At 58.9% G+C, this 17,320-nt stretch overlaps 1 protein-coding gene across 3 annotated transcripts; it reads right to left on the bottom strand.

The window, feature by feature from the left end:
* Positions 1–3,508: 3,508 nt before the first annotated feature.
* Positions 3,509–11,775, bottom strand: PPP1R32 (protein phosphatase 1 regulatory subunit 32). Of its 3 annotated transcripts, none has more exons than XM_042906678.1 (14): positions 11,680–11,774; positions 11,031–11,173; positions 10,315–10,513; positions 9,956–10,109; positions 9,103–9,231; positions 8,405–8,468; positions 7,839–7,951; positions 7,167–7,226; positions 6,944–7,030; positions 6,286–6,399; positions 6,110–6,204; positions 4,331–4,495; positions 3,781–3,862; positions 3,509–3,636 (listed from the first exon to the last, which is right to left on the bottom strand). In XM_042906678.1, exons 2-13 carry the CDS (start codon positions 11,137–11,139, stop codon positions 3,793–3,795), a joined length of 1,359 nt encoding a protein of 452 aa, XP_042762612.1. In that variant the 5' UTR covers positions 11,140–11,173; positions 11,680–11,774; the 3' UTR covers positions 3,509–3,636; positions 3,781–3,792. The 3 variants fall into 3 exon arrangements, with proteins under 3 accessions (XP_042762612.1, XP_042762611.1, XP_042762613.1); XM_042906677.1 differs by having other exon boundaries at positions 3,509–3,606; XM_042906679.1 differs by lacking the exon at positions 6,944–7,030 and having other exon boundaries at positions 3,509–3,606; positions 11,680–11,775.
* Positions 11,776–17,320: the final 5,545 nt, after the last annotated feature.

The raw sequence follows: 17,320 nt of genomic DNA, 5'->3' as shown, positions 1-17,320 counted from the left end.
TTAATCATCATCATTGTACACCTCAGAACGGCTTCTAGAATATCCGCGGGGAGGGGAAGGAAGCTTCTGGTAGCAGCTACAATCAGCACCCACTAAGAGTGACTCACCTCAACACCCAAGCCCTGGTTTCCAGGTGAGGGAAGAGGCAGGCCGCTTGCCAGAGAGCCTGGCAGGAGTTGGCCTTGGGGACACGACAGGAGCGGCCTAGGCCTCCTGGCTGTGCAGGTAGATTACGCACCCAACAAGGGGCTGCTCCTGGACAAGGGTCCTGAGGGCGCCTGTCCCGGGCCACGCGGGACGAGACGACGGCCAGACCCCGTGAGTGTCCCAAGTCCCCACTCCTATGTGGGCCTCTGGTTCCTCTGCTCCAGCATCAAGCCAGCTACTGTTCGCCAGCCAAGCACTCGATACCTGTCATTTGTTTAGCCTACGACGTGGGTAATGCTATTAACTGCAGCTGAGAATGGTCAAGTGGCCTCCCCGGCGGGTGGCAGGCTGTGGAGAGCTGGGTACGAACCCAGACCGTCTCCAGAGCTCATGTCAGGACAGCTTTGCTCCGCTGCCTGCCTGGGCCCGGGGAGAAGAAAGGGCTCTGGGCTGAGGCCGGCTGCGGCCGGGCCAAAGACTCACGTCTCGGAGGGGCAAGGGGACGGGGCCTCCCCAAACGAAGCCACGTTATCCGCGCCCGCACTCACCTGACAGCACGGAGCAGGTGTGCTGTGGCAAAGGCCAGCACTTCAGTGGGGTTTCAGTAACCTGAGTGGCCACGGCGGGGAAAGTAACTACCCCTCCTCCCCTGGGGACACAGAGAGGTTTGCACCGACCCAATCCTGGTCTTGGGGCCAGTGGCGGGGGGGGGGGGGCGCAGGGGGGGTCAAGATTAGAATGTGAGGCCCTCAGGACAGGACAGGGGAGTTTGGTTGGGGTTGGTCAGAGGGTGGGCACGGTTGAGGGGAGGGCAAGGGGGCACATACAAAGAGAAGAGGCGGCCCGGAGCCTTAAAACTCAGAGGTCCTGCGAGGTCACAGCTGTGGCATCTGTGCAAGGGGTGGGGGGTAGGCACAGCAGGGTCTCAGCTGCTGGCCTGTACATACACAGGAAGCCTGGATGACTGACATCCTGGGACTAGGGCAAGTGACACCCAGAAGCTCAAATCTGGTGCTCTGCTGACAGGCAGTGTTCATTCACTCGGTCGTTCATTCATTCATTCATTCATTCTCTAATACTTCCTGAACACCTGCAAATGTGCCAGGCACTGTCCTGGGCTTTGGAGTCCCCACTGTGAACAAGACAGACGTCCTCTGTGGCTTTGTTGAGCCCCATCATTGAGGAGGAGGTCAAAGAAGGGCTCCCTAGCCTTGAGCTGGCCCCTGCACTGTGTCCTTGCCCACGGCCTTGCCCCTTACAGCGCCCACAACTGGCCGTGCTGCCCGTTTAATTCACGGTCCGGCTCACACACCCTCCCCCACGGGGCCTGCTCTGAGAAACCTAGCGGGGTGGGCAGAGGCCAGGAAGGCGTGTGTGATTCCGAGGCAACTCACACCCCCACCAGGCTGCTGCCAGTCCGGGCTCCCCCCTCCCGCACTTACCAGCAGGCCCCCACCCACAGACCTTGCTGCTGCGCGACCCGTGGCCGATGGCGCCGCCTCTGTGTCTGTCTCCTCATCTAGAAGATGGGGACATCCGTGCCCTGTACCGGGCAGGACTTCCGGAAACATCTAGGCTAGGCGTTGGGTCCTCTTGCACCCGCTTTCTGCCACCGCATGCCCTGGGTCACCCCGCCCTCACGCAGCCTCTTGGGCTGGGGTCCAGGATCCAAATGGAGAGGTCAGGATGGGGCTCCTGGAGAGAAGCCACAGGGGGCAAAGGCAGGAGCTAAGGGGAGCAGAGGGGCGCTGCTCAGCCCCCTCTCTGGGGTGGAGTCCTTAGCTCCCAGCTCAGGAAACAGCGTGGGGTGGCCCCAGCTCACATGGCCTGGAAACTGGGTGCCGGACAATGGGAGGGGGAGGCCATGGAGAGAGCGCGTCATCAGTCTCCAATGTCCCCGACACCATATCCCTTTACTGAGTCAGACAGAGGAGGGGTGAGCAGGAAACCTGAGCTGTAAAAGGACACTGGAGGGGAAGAAAGAAATGGAGATGTGAAGCAGGGTGTGTGTGTGTGTGTGTGTGTGTGTGTGTGTGAGACCGTGGGCTGGAGGGGCTGGTTGATCTCTTTCCCACCCCCGACCTCACCGTGGCCAGGCCACAACGGACACCCAGCCCAGTTGGCCAACCCCTGATTTGGTAACTTGCCCCCGGTACCGGAGGCCATGGACCCGCAGGACGCACCCACAGTCTGGGCGGCTGTCACTGGGTCCTGAGTCTGGCTGGGTTTGTAGCTGAGAGACTCTGTGTCCCCAGTCCCCTCCTCCAGTGCTGGAGCCAGCTGGAGCCACCCACATCCCACATGGAGCCCCAGCCAGGCCGAGTGAGGACAGCCCCCCGGGGCCTGCCACTCAAGACTGCTGGTACACCCAGGCCTGGGGGGGCCAGCAGTGCGGCTCACAGATACCCACTGAGGGGTGGGGGAGGGGGCAGCTGCTAGACCACTGAGTCTGCCCCTCTGCACGCAGGCCAGCCTGAAAGGTGCAGGGGACAGCCAAGCCTGGGGCTGCTGCTGCCTCTCTACCCCGGGGACCTCAAGCCACTCGTGCACTCTTTCTGGGGCCAGAGTTCCCTTAATATAAGGAGGAGATGGCGCTGGTGGGGCCACAGCATACAGTTGTGTAGTTGTGCACTGTGCAAATGCACCTGGCGGAGGGGACAGGCACTGAGAGGCAGCCCAGGTTCTGCCTGGCCGGCCCCGGTGTTAGGCTACCGCTTCTGGAGGAAGGAAGGCGTTTACTTCCCAAGAGAAGTTCCCTCTTGAGGAGCGGTGGGCGGAGCGGGGGGTGGGGGACACTCGTTTTAATTCTCACAAAAGGGCTGCCCCGAGGCACCAGGTTTTTCAACCAGCCTCCACTCCTTCCTGTGTCACTGTCCAGGTGTCCATCCAGTTGCAGCCCTCTCTCCATCCGTCTCTGGGGAGAGATCTCTATGACTGCCTTCCCCTCGGTCCTCCCTTCTCTTTTAAACCAACCAGTGTGGGACTCAGAAGGACGCTGGAAGTGCTGCTCAGATTCCCCTGCCCCATTTTATAAACATATTCTTCCTAGACCCGTCTCTGTCCCCCCTCTGCCTCCCCCTACTCTGTCCCACCTGCTCCCTCCTGGGGCTTCCTCCCCCCCGCCCCCAACACTGACTGAGCCCTCAGCACAGGCTGTAGGAGACCCCTTGACCGAAGAGGAAACTGTGTCTGGGTCCATAGCATCACAGTGAGTCCAACACGACCTCCCTGACTCCAGAGTTGGCCCTGCCGCCCAGCACGCCCCCCTCCCCGCCGCCGCCCCGGCCACCCAACTGCAACACTCTGGCCGCGCCCTCCCCAATCCTTCCCCAGCTCCCCTGGCAGGGACTAGACGTGCTGACCCGCTTCAAGGCTCTTTATTTCATTAGGAAAGTAGCCAGGAGAGTCCCAGCAGGGGAAGGGATGGGAATCCGCTCCTGTCCAGCTGGGTTGGCAAACCTGTGGGGAGCGGAGATGCCCCCTGAGGGGCTGCAGGGTGGCTCTGGGCACTCCTCCACCTTGAGAGGTCCCCAGTCTCCCACCCCCCCCCCCACTCTGGGACAGGGTCTCCATCAGGGCTTGCTTGTCCCAGGGCAGGGGAAGTGGGGCCGGCCCCGCAGGGGAGCCCCTTACCCAGACTCAGGCTCAGCTGGATGTGGCAAAGTGGCTGCTGGGAGGCACAGCTCGGTAGAAGGGGTCCTCCGCGATCAGGGTTCTGCAGGGGAGGGGGAGCGGGGCCGGGTGGGACCTTCTGCTCTGCCTGCCGCTCCCCTGGGGCAGCCTTCAGCCCGGTTGGCCAAGCCACAAACGCTCTTTTGCCCGCCAACTCTGGGCCACTGTCTTACAAATGTAATTTGGGGGAAACTGACCTGAGCCGAAAGGAGTCAGAGTGAGGCTGAACCACAGTCCATTCAGCTTTGTCCCCACCCCCCACGCAGCCAGGCAGGGAGCAGGTGCTGGCCTCGGGGATGGGGATGGGAACAGGGAGGGTGGAGGGCAGCCCCCACAGAGGGAGGGGTCGCTGGGGAGAGGGGGGTAGCAGGAAAAGCAGTGAACAAACCTGAGAGAGGAAAGGGGCCTCTCAGACAGACAGACGGATGGAGGGAGGGAGTGAGGGAGGGCAGAAGCTGGGGAAAGGCCTGGATTCGGCAAAGGGCAAAGCGGGGGAGAGAGGGCCAGCTACCTTCCCACGTGGGGGTGCAGGCGCCGTAGGCTCTCCGTGGGGGTGGGGGTGGCCTCCATGCGGGTGACCGGCTGGTTGAGGGCGTAGCCTCCAGGCTTCTGGGGCTGGATGCCACCTCGGGTCCAGCCTTCTCGGTCCAGACCCTTAGGGATGTTCTCAAAGTACCTGCAGCACAGGGAGGGGGTTCTTGGCTATAAGTCGGCCTCTGCCCACCTCTGCGGCCTCTCTGCCCTTCCGGGATGGGAATCTTGAATCCAGCAGGGCAGACTGCCTCCGATCCCTCCAGCTTCTTTACCTTTGCCCACGCTGTGCCCTCTGCCGGGCACTCCCTGAGCCCCTGCCCGCATGGGGGACGCTGGCTCTGCCGTGAGCTGGATGGCCCTCCTTTGTGCAGCCCCCCATGCCGAGCCAGCACTTGGGAACGTAAAGGACCCTTTAAGTGCACCTCCCTCCCCGGCCTGTGAACACCTCAGGGGTGGGGAGTGGAGACCCCCTCCTTCGTTTCTCTCCAGGGGATCCACTTGGTTTCCGTTTTGCTACTATTCACTGAGAACTGGGCCAGGCTCTGAAAGTGCCCGGAGTATGATGTGGGCCCCGCCCTGGGGCTTACAAAGTAGGGGTGCAGACAGGTAAGTGGGAAAATCAGTGGTTACCACCCCTGGGGAAGGGCAGCGTGCCTGACAACGGGCAGGAGCTCAGGAAAGCCGAGGGGGGGTGTGGGAGAAGGACCCCACAGAGCTGGCTGGGGCAGAGGTTCTGCCAGAGCAGCTACAGGACGAGGGCATTTGCAGGGACACTGTTGTCCCCCAAAACCCAGAGTGAGTCTCAGCCCCTCCCCCTCGCCCTCCGTGGGACCTGGAACAGATCTCGGCTCTGCCGTGTGGCTCCGGCGTCACTTCCCCCCTCTGAGCTTCAAAGTCCACATCCCAAAGAGGGGAGTTAGCCCGAGGATGGGAGGCATCTTGGGAGACCAAGGAATTGGGGGGCAGTGTGGACACAGGCGGACACACAGAGGGCAGATGTTGTGCTAGGAGGCTTTTGTCCAGAGAATTACACCTCCTTGATCCCACCCCTGTAATGCCCTCCCCATCCAGTCCTGGCCCCAGGAGCCCTTCCCAACGGCTCTAGGGCCACTTCCTCCTGGAAGCCCTCCCTGATGCTTAGCACAGAGCTTACTTTCTGGGGAGCACAGAGCCCGCCTGCCATGGACTGGATGTAGGATCTTAGCAGATGGGATATTGTCCCACCCGGGCCCCCTTGAGCCCCCTTGTTCTCCCCCCGCCCACCAGCCTGGGCATCGATGGCCTGCATTGCATCAGAGAGAAGTGCAGAGGAAGGCGTCCCAGAGGCTGCTACAGCTCCCTTTGCCTGAGCAAGGAGGTACCGGGGATTCTTAGTATGGTCCCTGGGGACAGCCCTTAACTAACGACCGATGGGTGTGGAGGTATCAGCCCCCTAGCTCTCTCCCCGCTTGGCTGGGATGATCCCGGGTTGTGTGTTTGCACCGTTTTCTGGAGTCTTCCCGCGGGATATCTGGCTGATACCACACTCGCTCGGGGCTGCCTTCCTCTCCCCATACCACTTTCCCACTCCCCCACGCTCCCCAGTAAGAGGCTGGCACTCAAATCCTTGGCTCCGGGGCTGCTTCTGGGGGAACCCACATTGATTCAGTGTTGGTCTACCTCACAGACTTGTGAGCTCGTGACTTGTCTCAGTGTCTGTCTACAAACCGCACGTCAGCGTCACGGCCGTCGATTTGCACGGGGAAGGGGGGCTTACCCTTGGTTGTAGGTGGTCAGGTACTGATTATCCATGTCTGGGTCATAGGGGCTCCGGATGTAGCTGGGGTTGTTAAGGCTGAACCCTGTGGGCTCCTGCACAAGAGGTATAGAGGGGACGTGTCAGGCCGGGACGGGGTGGAGATTCGGGAGTGGGGCTGGGCACCCCGGCCTCACCTTGTTTCCCACAGTCTCCCTGCCAAGCAGGGCAACGTTGGTCTGTTGCACCCGCTGGGGGGGCTGGAATTGCCCGTGGCTCACGCTGCTAGGCCGTAGGCCGGGTGGGGGCACCTGCAGAGGACAGAGACACAAGAAAGGTGGCCGGGTGGCCAGGGCGAGGCAGCAAGGATAGAGGGAGCGTAGGCAGATGTGGCCCTGGGGCCTCGCCCTTCCCCCTCCAGACAAACCAAATTCCTGGTTTGAAAGACACCCCTCGGGATGCCTGGGTGGCTCAGTCGGTTGAACGTCCGACTCTTGGTTTCGGCTCACGAGCCATGAGTTCGAGCCTTGCGTCGGGCTCTGCACTGGTAGTGCGGAGCCTGCTTGGGATTCTCTCTCTCTCTGTCTCTGCTTCTCCCCTGCTCATGCTCTCCCTCTCTCCCCCCTCTGTTCCTCTCTCTCTCTCTCTTTCAAAATAAACAAAAACAAAAACAAAGACACGCCTCACTTTCCAGCTTCCTAGGCCTTTACTCCTCCACCAGCACGTCCAAAACATCCCGATTCTTCCCATTCTTTAGTGCCCAAATGCCACTGCGCCCAAGAGACCTCCCTGTCTCCTCCCGTAGAGTGCTCCTGCTCTGAGGGAGCACCCCACCCCCCGCAGAAGGCCACTCACTCTGGGGTTCAGCAACCTCTCATTCACTCGGCTGTAGCCTGTTTCCCGCTCGGAGCCTCTGGCCAGCACAGGCAGGAACTCATCCCCCTGTGGCAGGAATGCAGCCACTGGCACCACGGCGTGCCTGCTCCCCCCACACCCTTCCAGGTAGTGTCCTAATGGCCCCACAGAAGGACCCCAGGCTGTGGGTCAGACAGCCCTCACCCCCACCAGCTCAGCTTACACGAATGTGGGTCATGGGGAGAAAGTCGGACCTGGTGACGTTCCGGCCAGGGTGGAGGACCTGGAAAGAGGCCCCCAGAGGAACATAAGCAGCGGCCCCTTGTCCTGCGTGCAGGGGAGGGCTCACAAGTGGGTATCATTGGGGCAACTGAGGAAAGGGAAGAGTTTGGGGAGAACAATGCTGAACGGGAATCAGCAGGCCAGGGCTCTGGTCTGAACTCTTGTCCAAACATTGGCTCTCTGCCCCTTCTCCTCTTTGGACCTCAGTCTCCTCATCCATAAAATGGGGCTGTGGGGGGGCTGGACCAAAGCGGTGGTTTTTACCCACACTCGTTCATCTTGTGTTTGAACAAAGGGTTCCGCAGCTCACACTTTTATTTTTTTTAATTTTTTTAAAATTTTTTTTAACGTTTATTTATTTTTGAGACAGAGAGAGACAGAGCATGAACAGGGGAGGAGCAGAGAGAGAGGGAGACACAGAATCGGAAGCAGGCTCCAGGCTCTGGGCCATCAGCCCAGAGCCCGACACGGGGCTCGAACTCATGGACCGTGAGATCGTGACCTGAGCTGAAGTCGGACGCTTAACCGACTGAGCCACCCAGGCGCCCCAACTCACACTTTTAAAGAAGCTAGAAGTCACCCTGAGGTCCTAGTGGGCAGCAGCCTGACTTACCGGGTCCCCAGGGACGGTCTGGGAGGGTGGCTGGAAGCCAATGGGGTTCTTGGTAGACTCTTCGGTGAAGCCAGTCTCCTCCTTGGAGCCAATTGATATCTTCTGCAAGAGATCTGCAAAAGACATCCCCCCTGTGCTGTCCCCAGCCCCACTCCAGCCACCTGGCCCTGCCCACATGGCCTCCAGAGGCTCAGTGTCCCAGCCAGCGGGCACAGAGCTGGCTCCAAGGGTCTGGAGGCCCAAGCTACAGGATCGTGGGCATCTGGAAGACTTCAGAGTCCAAGATAGACAGCGAGAGGGGAGAGGAGAAGAGGAGAAGGAAGGGCAGGGCTGATGGGCCAGGAGGCGGCTATGGTCAGGTTCAACAGCCCTCCTAAGCGAGTGAGGTGTCCTTGGGGGATTGGCACTAAGGCACGTCTCCCCCTAGCTGCCTGTGTGTCCTTTTTTCTCCCGCTGGTGCCTTCTTTGTCCTGTGCCAGCTCATCCGGGTCCCCTGGCGTCTCTCCTAGGGCTCAGGTGTAGGGTAATATAGTGGGAGAGAGGCGTGAGCTCAGAAGTGTGCCTACCTGGCTGGTTTGAAGTCTCCTTGAGATACTTGGAATTGTACTCAGAAGTCATGAAGCACGGGCCCTGGAACACAGAAGGTGAGCCGGGGGGGGATGTAAAAGAGAACAGGGCCCACGAGGCGGCTGGTGGCAGTGGTGGCTCTTCAGTTATCTGTGCTCTGAGTAGACCTGTGTGGCCTGTTCTGAGCAGGGAGGGCCAGCACAGCGCTCCTGACCCAAATCAGGATGGGGCATCCGAGCCCCATAAATTCCACCATGAGAACACGGTTCCCCTGTGGCAGTGCCAACTGTGACATCCCACACTGGACTCCCAGGAATGAACAGGGGGCCCAGAGCCCTGGGACCCAGACTAGGAGGGGGCCCAAAGCAAGGAGAGAGGCTGAGGGAAGAAAAATGGGTGCTTACTTCACAATTAACCGCCCAAGGCTGAACAGGTCTGCATGGGAGAGGGGAGGGAAGGGGCCCCTGGGGTTAAATCCCAAGACACGAGTAAGGAAGCCTGGGAGGACCGCTCTGATGCAGTCTGGGAAATAACAAATGACCTTGGCTCTCCCCACTGTTTCTAGGTATGCTGAGTCCACCTTTATTTAGCTGGCTTTCAGGGTGAGTCAGAGCAGGTACATGTCTCCGGGAGGGGAAGCGGGTGGGTCTGGCCCCTCTGCCCAGGGCACAGCCCTTACTGGGGGCTGCCCACTCACATGCCGGGAGTTCTCCCACTCCAGCGAGCCCTTGCCCTGCTGCTGGTGGAGCAGGGGCATGTCCCTGGGTTCCAGCCCTATGATGGCCTGCGGCCCATAGTCCTGGGTGTTGAAATGGACCTTCCTGACCTGGGAAGGAGAAGCGGCCAGTCACTCTCCAGGTGAGGCGATGGCAGTCACTTCTCGACTCTGATTCTGCCCTTGACCCCTATGGAGCATCTGTAGCCCGAGGGGCCCCTTTATAATGAAGTTGGGTCACGTCCCTCCTTTGTTCAGAGCCCTGCAATCTTCCCACTGCACTGGGAGTAGAATCCCATGGCCTGACAGCCACCCGCGAGGACCTCGGCTCCTCACTTGGCTGCAGCCATCTGCCTCCCTGCTGTTCTTTGTCACATCACACACTCGCACCGCAGGGCCTTTGCACGTGCTGTCTGCGCTGCCTGGAACTCTCTCTCTCTCACAGCGCTGCATTTAGAGGCACACTAACCTCCCTTGACTCTTTGACTCACGTCCCCATAGCAAGCTCTTTTCCGACCCTCCTGCTTTGCTGTTGCAACCCCTTCACTTCTGCTGCACCCCCTGCCTTTTTCCCCCCCAGCACTTGCACCTTCATATATAGAAGAGACGTTCAGAACAATCTGGTTGAATGAATGAAGGTGGTAAAGGTGATTCGACTCCCAGCCCCCATGTGGCTCCCCTGTGCCCAGTCATCTCAGCCTTGACCAACCCTTGGTGGTGCAGTTCGCCCTGCCGGAGGGATCCTCACCCTTTCTTCCCTTCGGCTCTTCCTCTACCCCAGCCTTGGGCTCCCCCTCTCCCCCCCACCGGGGGTTGCCCCTAGCCCAGCACTGACCTCTTTAGTGGGGGTCGCCTCGCTGGGCTTCTCCCGAGAATAGCCAGAGCTGGTCTGGTGTACGTTCCAGGGCAGCGGGTATGTGCCATCAGGCACCTCCAGGGGGCGGTAACTCTGACTGGTCACTGACTGGAAATTGGGGCGGACTTGTTCCCTGAGGGTGGGGCGGGAGCGGGAGCGATTACCACCAGGGCCACGTGGAGGCTGCTGTGCTTATCTCTAGAAGCTTCCCACTCCCCTCGAACCTCCCGCAGGAGTCCACCTGCCTTTGGGCCCCAGGCCGGGCGCCGCGCCCCGAGTGCCCCAGGCTCCCAGACCTAGGCCGGGCAAGGGTCAGGGCGTCTGCGCACGGAGCTTACAGTGGGTCTGATGAGCTTCGATGGCCCTGAGAGCTAAGGCTCAGCGGAGCAGGGGGTGAGAAGGGATTGTACGGACCGTGCCCCATGGCCGGGTTGTCCAGGGCATCGAGATTGGCCTGGTATGAGACCACAGGACGGTAATTTGATTTGTAGCCTATGCCTTCGTGACTGCCCATGCGGGGCCTGAACTCCTCCTGACCTGTCAGAGGGGGAGCGAGAAGACAGGACCAAGGGTCAGCGGAGTGGAAAAGCAGTGAGCAGGGCCTCCCAGCAACCCCCCCCTACACACACACACACACACACACACACACACACACAGGGGCCCAGGCCCCTTGGGATGGAGAAGGCATAGAGCCAGGGGCTGGAACAAGTGTGACAGGAGCCATGAAAGCTTGGCCCTTTGAGACCGTGGCAGCAGGAAATAGAAACGACGAGGTGGGGACAAGGTCAGTGTGGCAGAATCACAGGATGGAATGGGGGGGGGAGGGAGACGGGGACAGCAGGGCAAAGCCAGCCCAACAGTACAGGTGTGGACACAGTCCTTGGGAGGCTCACAGTCCTTGGGAGGTTCCTTGGGGGACCTCGGCGTGCTGGAGTCGCTCCGAGTGGTGACAGGCCGGACAGGCTGCTCCTCTCCCAGTGGGAGGGCCTCCTCCCATCCTGCCTCGGGTCCGGGAAGGGGGGGTGGGGGGGCCTCTGCCCAAAGGGGTCCTCACCATAGGCTGTGCAGTAGGTGGTGGCGTAGAATTTCAGGGGATCCGTGCAGCCTCCTGAACTCATCTTTACGTAAGGGGACACAACCCCCAAGGGGAGTTTCCCCATCATGATGCTGTGGGGCAGGGCCCCGAGGGGGGGGCACCTAGGAAGGACACACAAGGAGCCCCATCAGGTCAGCAGCCCAAAGGCCCCGAGCCTGGCTCAGGCCCGGACTGCGGAGACCATGGAGGTGAAGCTCGAACCCCACCCAGCCAGTGCCTTCCCCTTCGGCCTGTCCCTCTCCACCGACACCCGCACCCCAAAGAAAAGAGTCCTCGTTGTCAACCCTTCACTCGTATGCACTCGCTTCGCCTTCCTCACACCTTGTTGTCATCTCCCCAGGGTATAGCCGGGAAACCGAGCTTCCAGAAGATGAAGAATTCGCTCATAATAAGTGGCCGACTGCCAGCTCCTGATCTCAATCCCCTCATGGCCTCCTCTGCGGACTGAATGGACAGACACCCTCCCACCTGGGGATTCCTGGCCACCCAGGCTCCAGAGCTCACTCCCAGCCCCGGGCTCATCTCTCCCCCAGCTCCTGGGCCTTGCTGGAGGAAGTTAGTTGGCTCAGCCCTCCTGGGGCCCAACCACAGCTGGCCCCACCCTCACCTGCCCTCTGCTGTGGCTCTGAGGTCTGGCGAGAGAGGCTTCGGGAGGCAGAAGCTGCTCCAGAGAAGCCCAGGCCCTCTGGGAGGTGGCCAGGCCAGGAGAAACAGTGTGTTGCCTAGCAACCGGTGCCTAGCAACAGCGTCCCCACGCCTCGGAAGCCCTTCTAGAGCCCCGGGCCCACTGAGAGGCTGACCTGGCCAGGATGGGGGGTGGGGGGTGCTGCCCAGGCAAGGTCCTGCCTCCTTTGGTCCCCACCCCCCACCCCCGGCTTCCCTGGGCAGAGCTGGGCAGAGTTGCTGTCTGAGTGACAAGAAATTAAAGATAATCTCAAACAACCACTCACGCTTATTGGGTATGCACTCCTCGGCAGATGCTTTACATCCTTTATCTCCAGTGCTCTGAGTGGCTCTTCAAGGTAGCTATTATTATCCCTCTTTTCACGTGGGGAATATGAGGCCGAGACAGCAGTGCCTGGACTGGCCAGAGATCTCGGGAACCCAAGAATTGAGACTCGAACGTGGGCGGGTCCAGATCCCACCCGTAAGCCTCTCGGGGAATTACTTGAGCCAGATCGGTGCCAAGCTCTTTTACACACGTCACCTCAGATAATCCCCCCCCAAACCACCCTGTGAACTGGGCACCACGATCACAGGGCCAATAGGCCACAGCCCCTGAGAGTGGAGCTCAAACCGGACGTGTCACCTTTAGTGAGGTGCCCATCCTCTTAATGTATTCAGCTCCCGGAAGACAGTTGATGCTCAATTTTTCAAAGCTGCTATTCTCAGCCTATTTTTAAAGGTTTATTTTTTGAGAGACACAGAGAAAGAGAGAGAATGAGCGGAGGAGAGGGAGGGAGACACAGAGTCCAAAGCGGGCTCCAGGCTCTGAGCCATCAGCACAGAGCCCAACGCGGGGCTCGAAATCACAAACTGTGAGATCATGACCTGAGCTGAAGTTGGACGCTTAACCAACTGAGCCACCCAGGCCCCCCTCAGCCTATTTTGCAGATGGGAAAGGTGAGGCCCAGGGACATTGCCCAGGCCTCAGAGTTGGCGAAGGATTAAGACGGGCGTCAGCCAACTCTGAAGTCCCTGCTCCCTCTGGGCCGACCCATCTGCCCCACAGGTGCTTTCAGGCTTGCAAATGTTTAACAACTTGATTTCTGGGGGTGTGCTGGGGGGTGGGGAGCCCTGATGTGTAGCATTTGCCCATTTCTGCTTTCAAACTGCCAGAGCAATGTCACCAAGCAGGGAAATGGGAAGTCATACTCAACCCCCTACACAGCCCCCACTATACAGGCCTTGCACATCCAGAGCCAGTAGACCGAAGTAGCCTCCAGACCACAAATGGCAGACAAATGAAGGAACGTAATAAGGAGGGGATGACGTCGAATATGTATTGCTTTGTTTTTAATGTAATTGATTCGATTGTAAGTTTCTATCATTGGATTTTTTAACAGTGGCCGAGTTCAGCAATCAGCTCACAAATTTCCTGGAGGTTTTGCCTTCTGCTCTCTCACGAGCTGGGGTGCGTTGGCTCTAGAACACCCCGACAGCTAGGGGAAAACGAGGTGTGAATGAAGACAATGCCGAGGGAAAGGGGGCCGCCCCACCCAGGAGGTGCCCTGGCTGCCCTCAGCCTCAAGTGACTGGACCTGCCAGCTTGTGACCACACCTGACCCCCACAGAGAGGCCCTGGACCCAGAGGTGCCCCAGGGCCAAGGGGAGACCCACCAGAGGAACAACTCTGTTCAGGGATCAGAAGCTGCGAGGCCAGAAGCGAAAGCGCACAGCCCTGCTCTCCCAGTCTGATGGTGGAGGCTCGGGTGAGCTCCACCCACGAACCACAAAGGAGAGTAAGACCGCCATGCGTCGTCAGGATGGAGGGATGCAGTGGCCCTCCCCAAAGTGTGCATAGAAAAGTGGTTACAAGGAAGAGCTCGGACCCTGAAGCCTGATGGCATAAGCCCTTGGCTCTACCACATAACTAAGATTCCATGCGTGCTACTTGTGCCTCAGTTTCCCCTTCTGGAAAATGGTACCTGCCTATGGGGTTGTGGTACATTGTAAAGCACTTGAGATACTCTAGGCGCAGTGTCTAGCAGGCGGTAGGTGGAGAGGAGGGAGGGCTCGCCACCTGGATGGCCCTGCGAGGGCGAGGGTGGGTAGCACTGGCATGCTCGGAGCCGCGATGGGTCCCTGGTGGCCGGAGCACTGTGTGGGGAGGAAGCACTCGGGCAGGAGAGGCTGTGCCAGGTTTTCCTTTTAGAAGCTGGCGGGGGCAGAGGAGGTGGCGAGAGGTTTGAAATAGTCGGGAGCGCTGCGAGGGAAACTCTAGAGCTGCCGGAGACAGCCCGGGCTGGAGCCCACAGAGGATGCGGAGGAATTCAGGGAGGTGTCTGCTCCCAGACCCAACTCCCCTTAGGTCTGGGCGCCCGCGACCTGTTTTTTTGTTTTTGTTTTTGTTTCTTTGCTGTGTGGCGACACCCAGCGGCTGCCAGAGGGAACTGCAAGATGTGCAGCAGGTGCCGCCTTCATAGGGCTGGGGGGCTCCTGGAGCGCCCTGAGGAGGGTGCAGGGCCCCCATCGCCCCGGCCACACACCACCCTGCCTCCCCTGCCCTCCAGAACAGACGGGGCCGACCTGGCAAGGAGCGCTCGGGGAGGGCAAGGGCCGGAGCCTAGAAGGAGCAGGAACCTCCGGGCAGTTTACCAGGTGCCGCTCCCCAGTGGTAACCGAATTGCTGTGTGACTTTCGGACCTCTCAGCGGGCGTCCTCCGTATTTCTTTTCTTTTCTTTTTTAAGTTTCTTTATTTATTTTGAGAGACAGAGAGAGAGTATGCGCAGGGGAGGGGCAGAGAGAGAAAGAGAGAGAGAGCGCGTCCCAAGGAGGCTCCCCCCTTTCAGCGCAGAGCCCCACGCAGGGCTCGATCCCACCAACCACGAGATCACAACCACAGCCGAAATCAAGTGTTCACCGCTTTAAGAAACTGAGGCACTCAGGCACCCCACGCCTTCATCTTTCTATCTGTAAGAGGAAGCAACGGACTAAAGGATCCTTCCAGATTTAAAGTGGGAAAAATCCAGGGCCCGCCTCAGCCCATCTTCCCAATGCTGTTCCCATTTATCGAGCATTTTCTGTGCAGGTGGAGAGCTGGGTTGTCTCTTCACTCTTCAGTCCGGCCCCAGAAGACAGGAACTGTTATTATTATCCCCACTTTATAGGCAGGAAGGCGTAGAGCCAGCTTAGATCCCAGAATCCACACCAAGCCGGCTAGAATGTGCTGGAAATTCTCTGTCAGGTGCTGGGACTATAGCAGTGGGCTCTCACACCATTTGGCTGAGCTCTGTGATCTCCCAAAGGGACAGACCGCCCCGGCCAGATGGGCCACCTCTTTCTCCTTTCTAGGCCTGCCTGGTCCTGAGCAGCAAGATTCAGCCCTGTTTCCCTCCTTCGAGGAGGCAGAGCTACAGACACACTGGGGTTGGCCCTGGACACCAGCAGCTGCCTCCCCTCTGAAGCCTGGAAGGTTGAGGCTCAGGAACCAGTTAGAGGACATTTTGGGGCCCTGGAACACGGAACTCCTTAGCTGGGACCAATGAGGGGAAGGCCCTGAATGGGGACAGACATCTGCACACTGCGCTCTGGGCTGCATGGGCTTTGGGTCCCCAAAGGAAGATCAACTCAGGCGAACGAGGCAGCACAGCACCAAGCAGGTGTCATTTGTCTTTGATTGACATGTGTCTTTTTTTTTAAGTTTATTTATTTTGAGAGACAGAGAGAGCACTCGAGAGGGGGGAGGGACAGAGAGAGGGAGAGAGAGAAGCCCAAGCGGGGTCCGCACTGTCAGCACAGAGCCCGACGCGGGTCTCGATCTCATGAACCATGAGATCATGACCTGAGCAGAAATCAAGAGTTGGGCGCTTAACTGACTGAGCCACCCAGGCGCCCCGGATTGACGTGTGTCTTTATGACAGGTCTCAGAGGGCAGGACCAGGGCTTTTATCAGGAGGAGAAGTTCAAGGAGGGAAAAACTTCCTGACACACCCAACCTTCTAATGGGGGAACAGGTAGTCCTGGTGGGGAGTGAGTTCTCCATCCCAGAAGGCATTCAAGTTTGAATTCACCTGAATCTGGATGACAATAATAGCAAACTCTCTTTCGGGCTTTATTTGGTACCAGGCAGTGTTCTAAGTGCCTCGCATGTATGAACACATTCGAACCCCGCCACGGTGAGATGTGCTCCTGGGTGGGAGTGATAGCATCAGCACCTGCACTTTATAAATGAAGAAACTGAGGCCCAGAGAACCTGTGTGACTTGTCCGGGGTCACACAGCTAATGGGGGAAGAGTTACTGTTTGAATCCAGACAGCCTGGCTCTGAGGGGCATGCTGGCGGCTGCTTTGCTCTTGCCTCATGGGTTGAACTAGAAGGTTCTCCAAGCTGTTGTCAAAATCTGAAAATGGGTTTTCAGGTTTGATGATGGTTTTTCTCTTCTGAGACGCGTGCCTCCCCTGCCCTCTCTCTCACTCAGCTCCTTGGCCTGTGCTAGATGCCTCAGGGTGAAAATCTACAGAAGAAAGGCTTAAAATCATCCAAATTGGCCACGATGACTGAGAAGTGGGAAGCAGGGCTCCGGGGTGCAGCGGAGCAGGGGGCTGGGGGTGGCAGGGAGAGGGGACTTTGTTCTCCTTTTGAAAAAATTGTGCTAAGGGGCGCCTGGGTGGCTCAGTCGGTTAAGCCTCCGACTTTTGATTTCGGCTCCGGTCATGATCTCACAGTCTGTGAGTTCGAGCCTTTGGGCTTTGCACCGACAGGGTGAAGATGAAAAGGTTCTGAAGATGGGTGGTGGGGAGAGTTGTGCAATATTATGATGTATTTACTTTTTGAGAGAGAGATTGACAGAGTGTGAGCAGGGGAGGGGCAGAGAGAGAGAGGAAGACACAGAATCCGAAGCGGGCTCCAGGCCCCGAGCTGTCGGCACAGAGCCTGACGCGGGGCTCGACCCCACGAACCGTGAGATCACGACCTGAGCTGAACTCGGGCACTCAACCGACTGAGCCACCCAGGCGCCCCTAAACTGTGCACTTTAAAATGGTTGTGATGGTAAATTTTATGTTATGTATATTTTACCACAATTTTTAAATGTTTTAGCTTTTTAATTTTTTTTTTTTTTTTTTTGAGAGAGAGAGACAGAGAGAGAGCATGCGTGCATGCATTCAAGCAGGCAAGGGGCAGAGAGAGAAGGAGAGAGAATCCCAAGCCTGACGTGGGCTCCACCCCAGGAACTGTGACATCATGACCGGAGCTGAAATCAAGAGTCGGCTCTCGAAGTCCCTGTGCTAGAGGCTGGGGTGGCCCCAAAGGGAATGTTGCCTGGCCTCGGGCTGGCACTAAAACCAGGGGGTGGTGGGGGAGGAGGGATTGGATCAGTGTTGCCCCCAGGGAAGGCCTGGGCTGAACCCTTCAGGTGGGAGAGGACGGGGCAGGAAGGCTGATGTCTTGGGTGAGACCAGGTCGCATCCCTGCTCCTTTCTGAGCCTCTTCCAGAACTTGGGTTTGATGCCCAGCTGTGGCACAAATAGTGCTGTGTGACTTTCCTTAGTTCATCACCCTCTCTGGTCTTGCTGCCTGTGAATCG

This window comes from Panthera leo, chromosome D1 (assembly GCF_018350215.1).
Source record: "Panthera leo isolate Ple1 chromosome D1, P.leo_Ple1_pat1.1, whole genome shotgun sequence".
NCBI lineage: Eukaryota > Metazoa > Chordata > Mammalia > Carnivora > Felidae > Panthera > Panthera leo.
The sequence above is the reverse complement of the archived record's forward strand: the minus strand, read 5'-3'. Positions and strand labels throughout refer to the sequence as shown.

Bases quoted from the DNA above. Each gene is read 5' to 3' on its own strand.
- PPP1R32 (XM_042906678.1), bottom strand. From the start codon at position 11,139: ATGATGGGGAAACTCCCCTTGGGGGTTGTGTCCCCTTACGTAAAGATG. The intron at 7,031-7,166 runs GTAAGCTGAGCT...TTCCTGCCACAG, and splicing joins TCCCCATGACCCACATTCGT to GGGGATGAGTTCCTGCCTGT. The intron at 3,863-4,330 runs GTAGCTGGCCCT...CCTCCCCTGCAG, and splicing joins CTGCACCCCCACGTGGGAAG to AACCCTGATCGCGGAGGACC.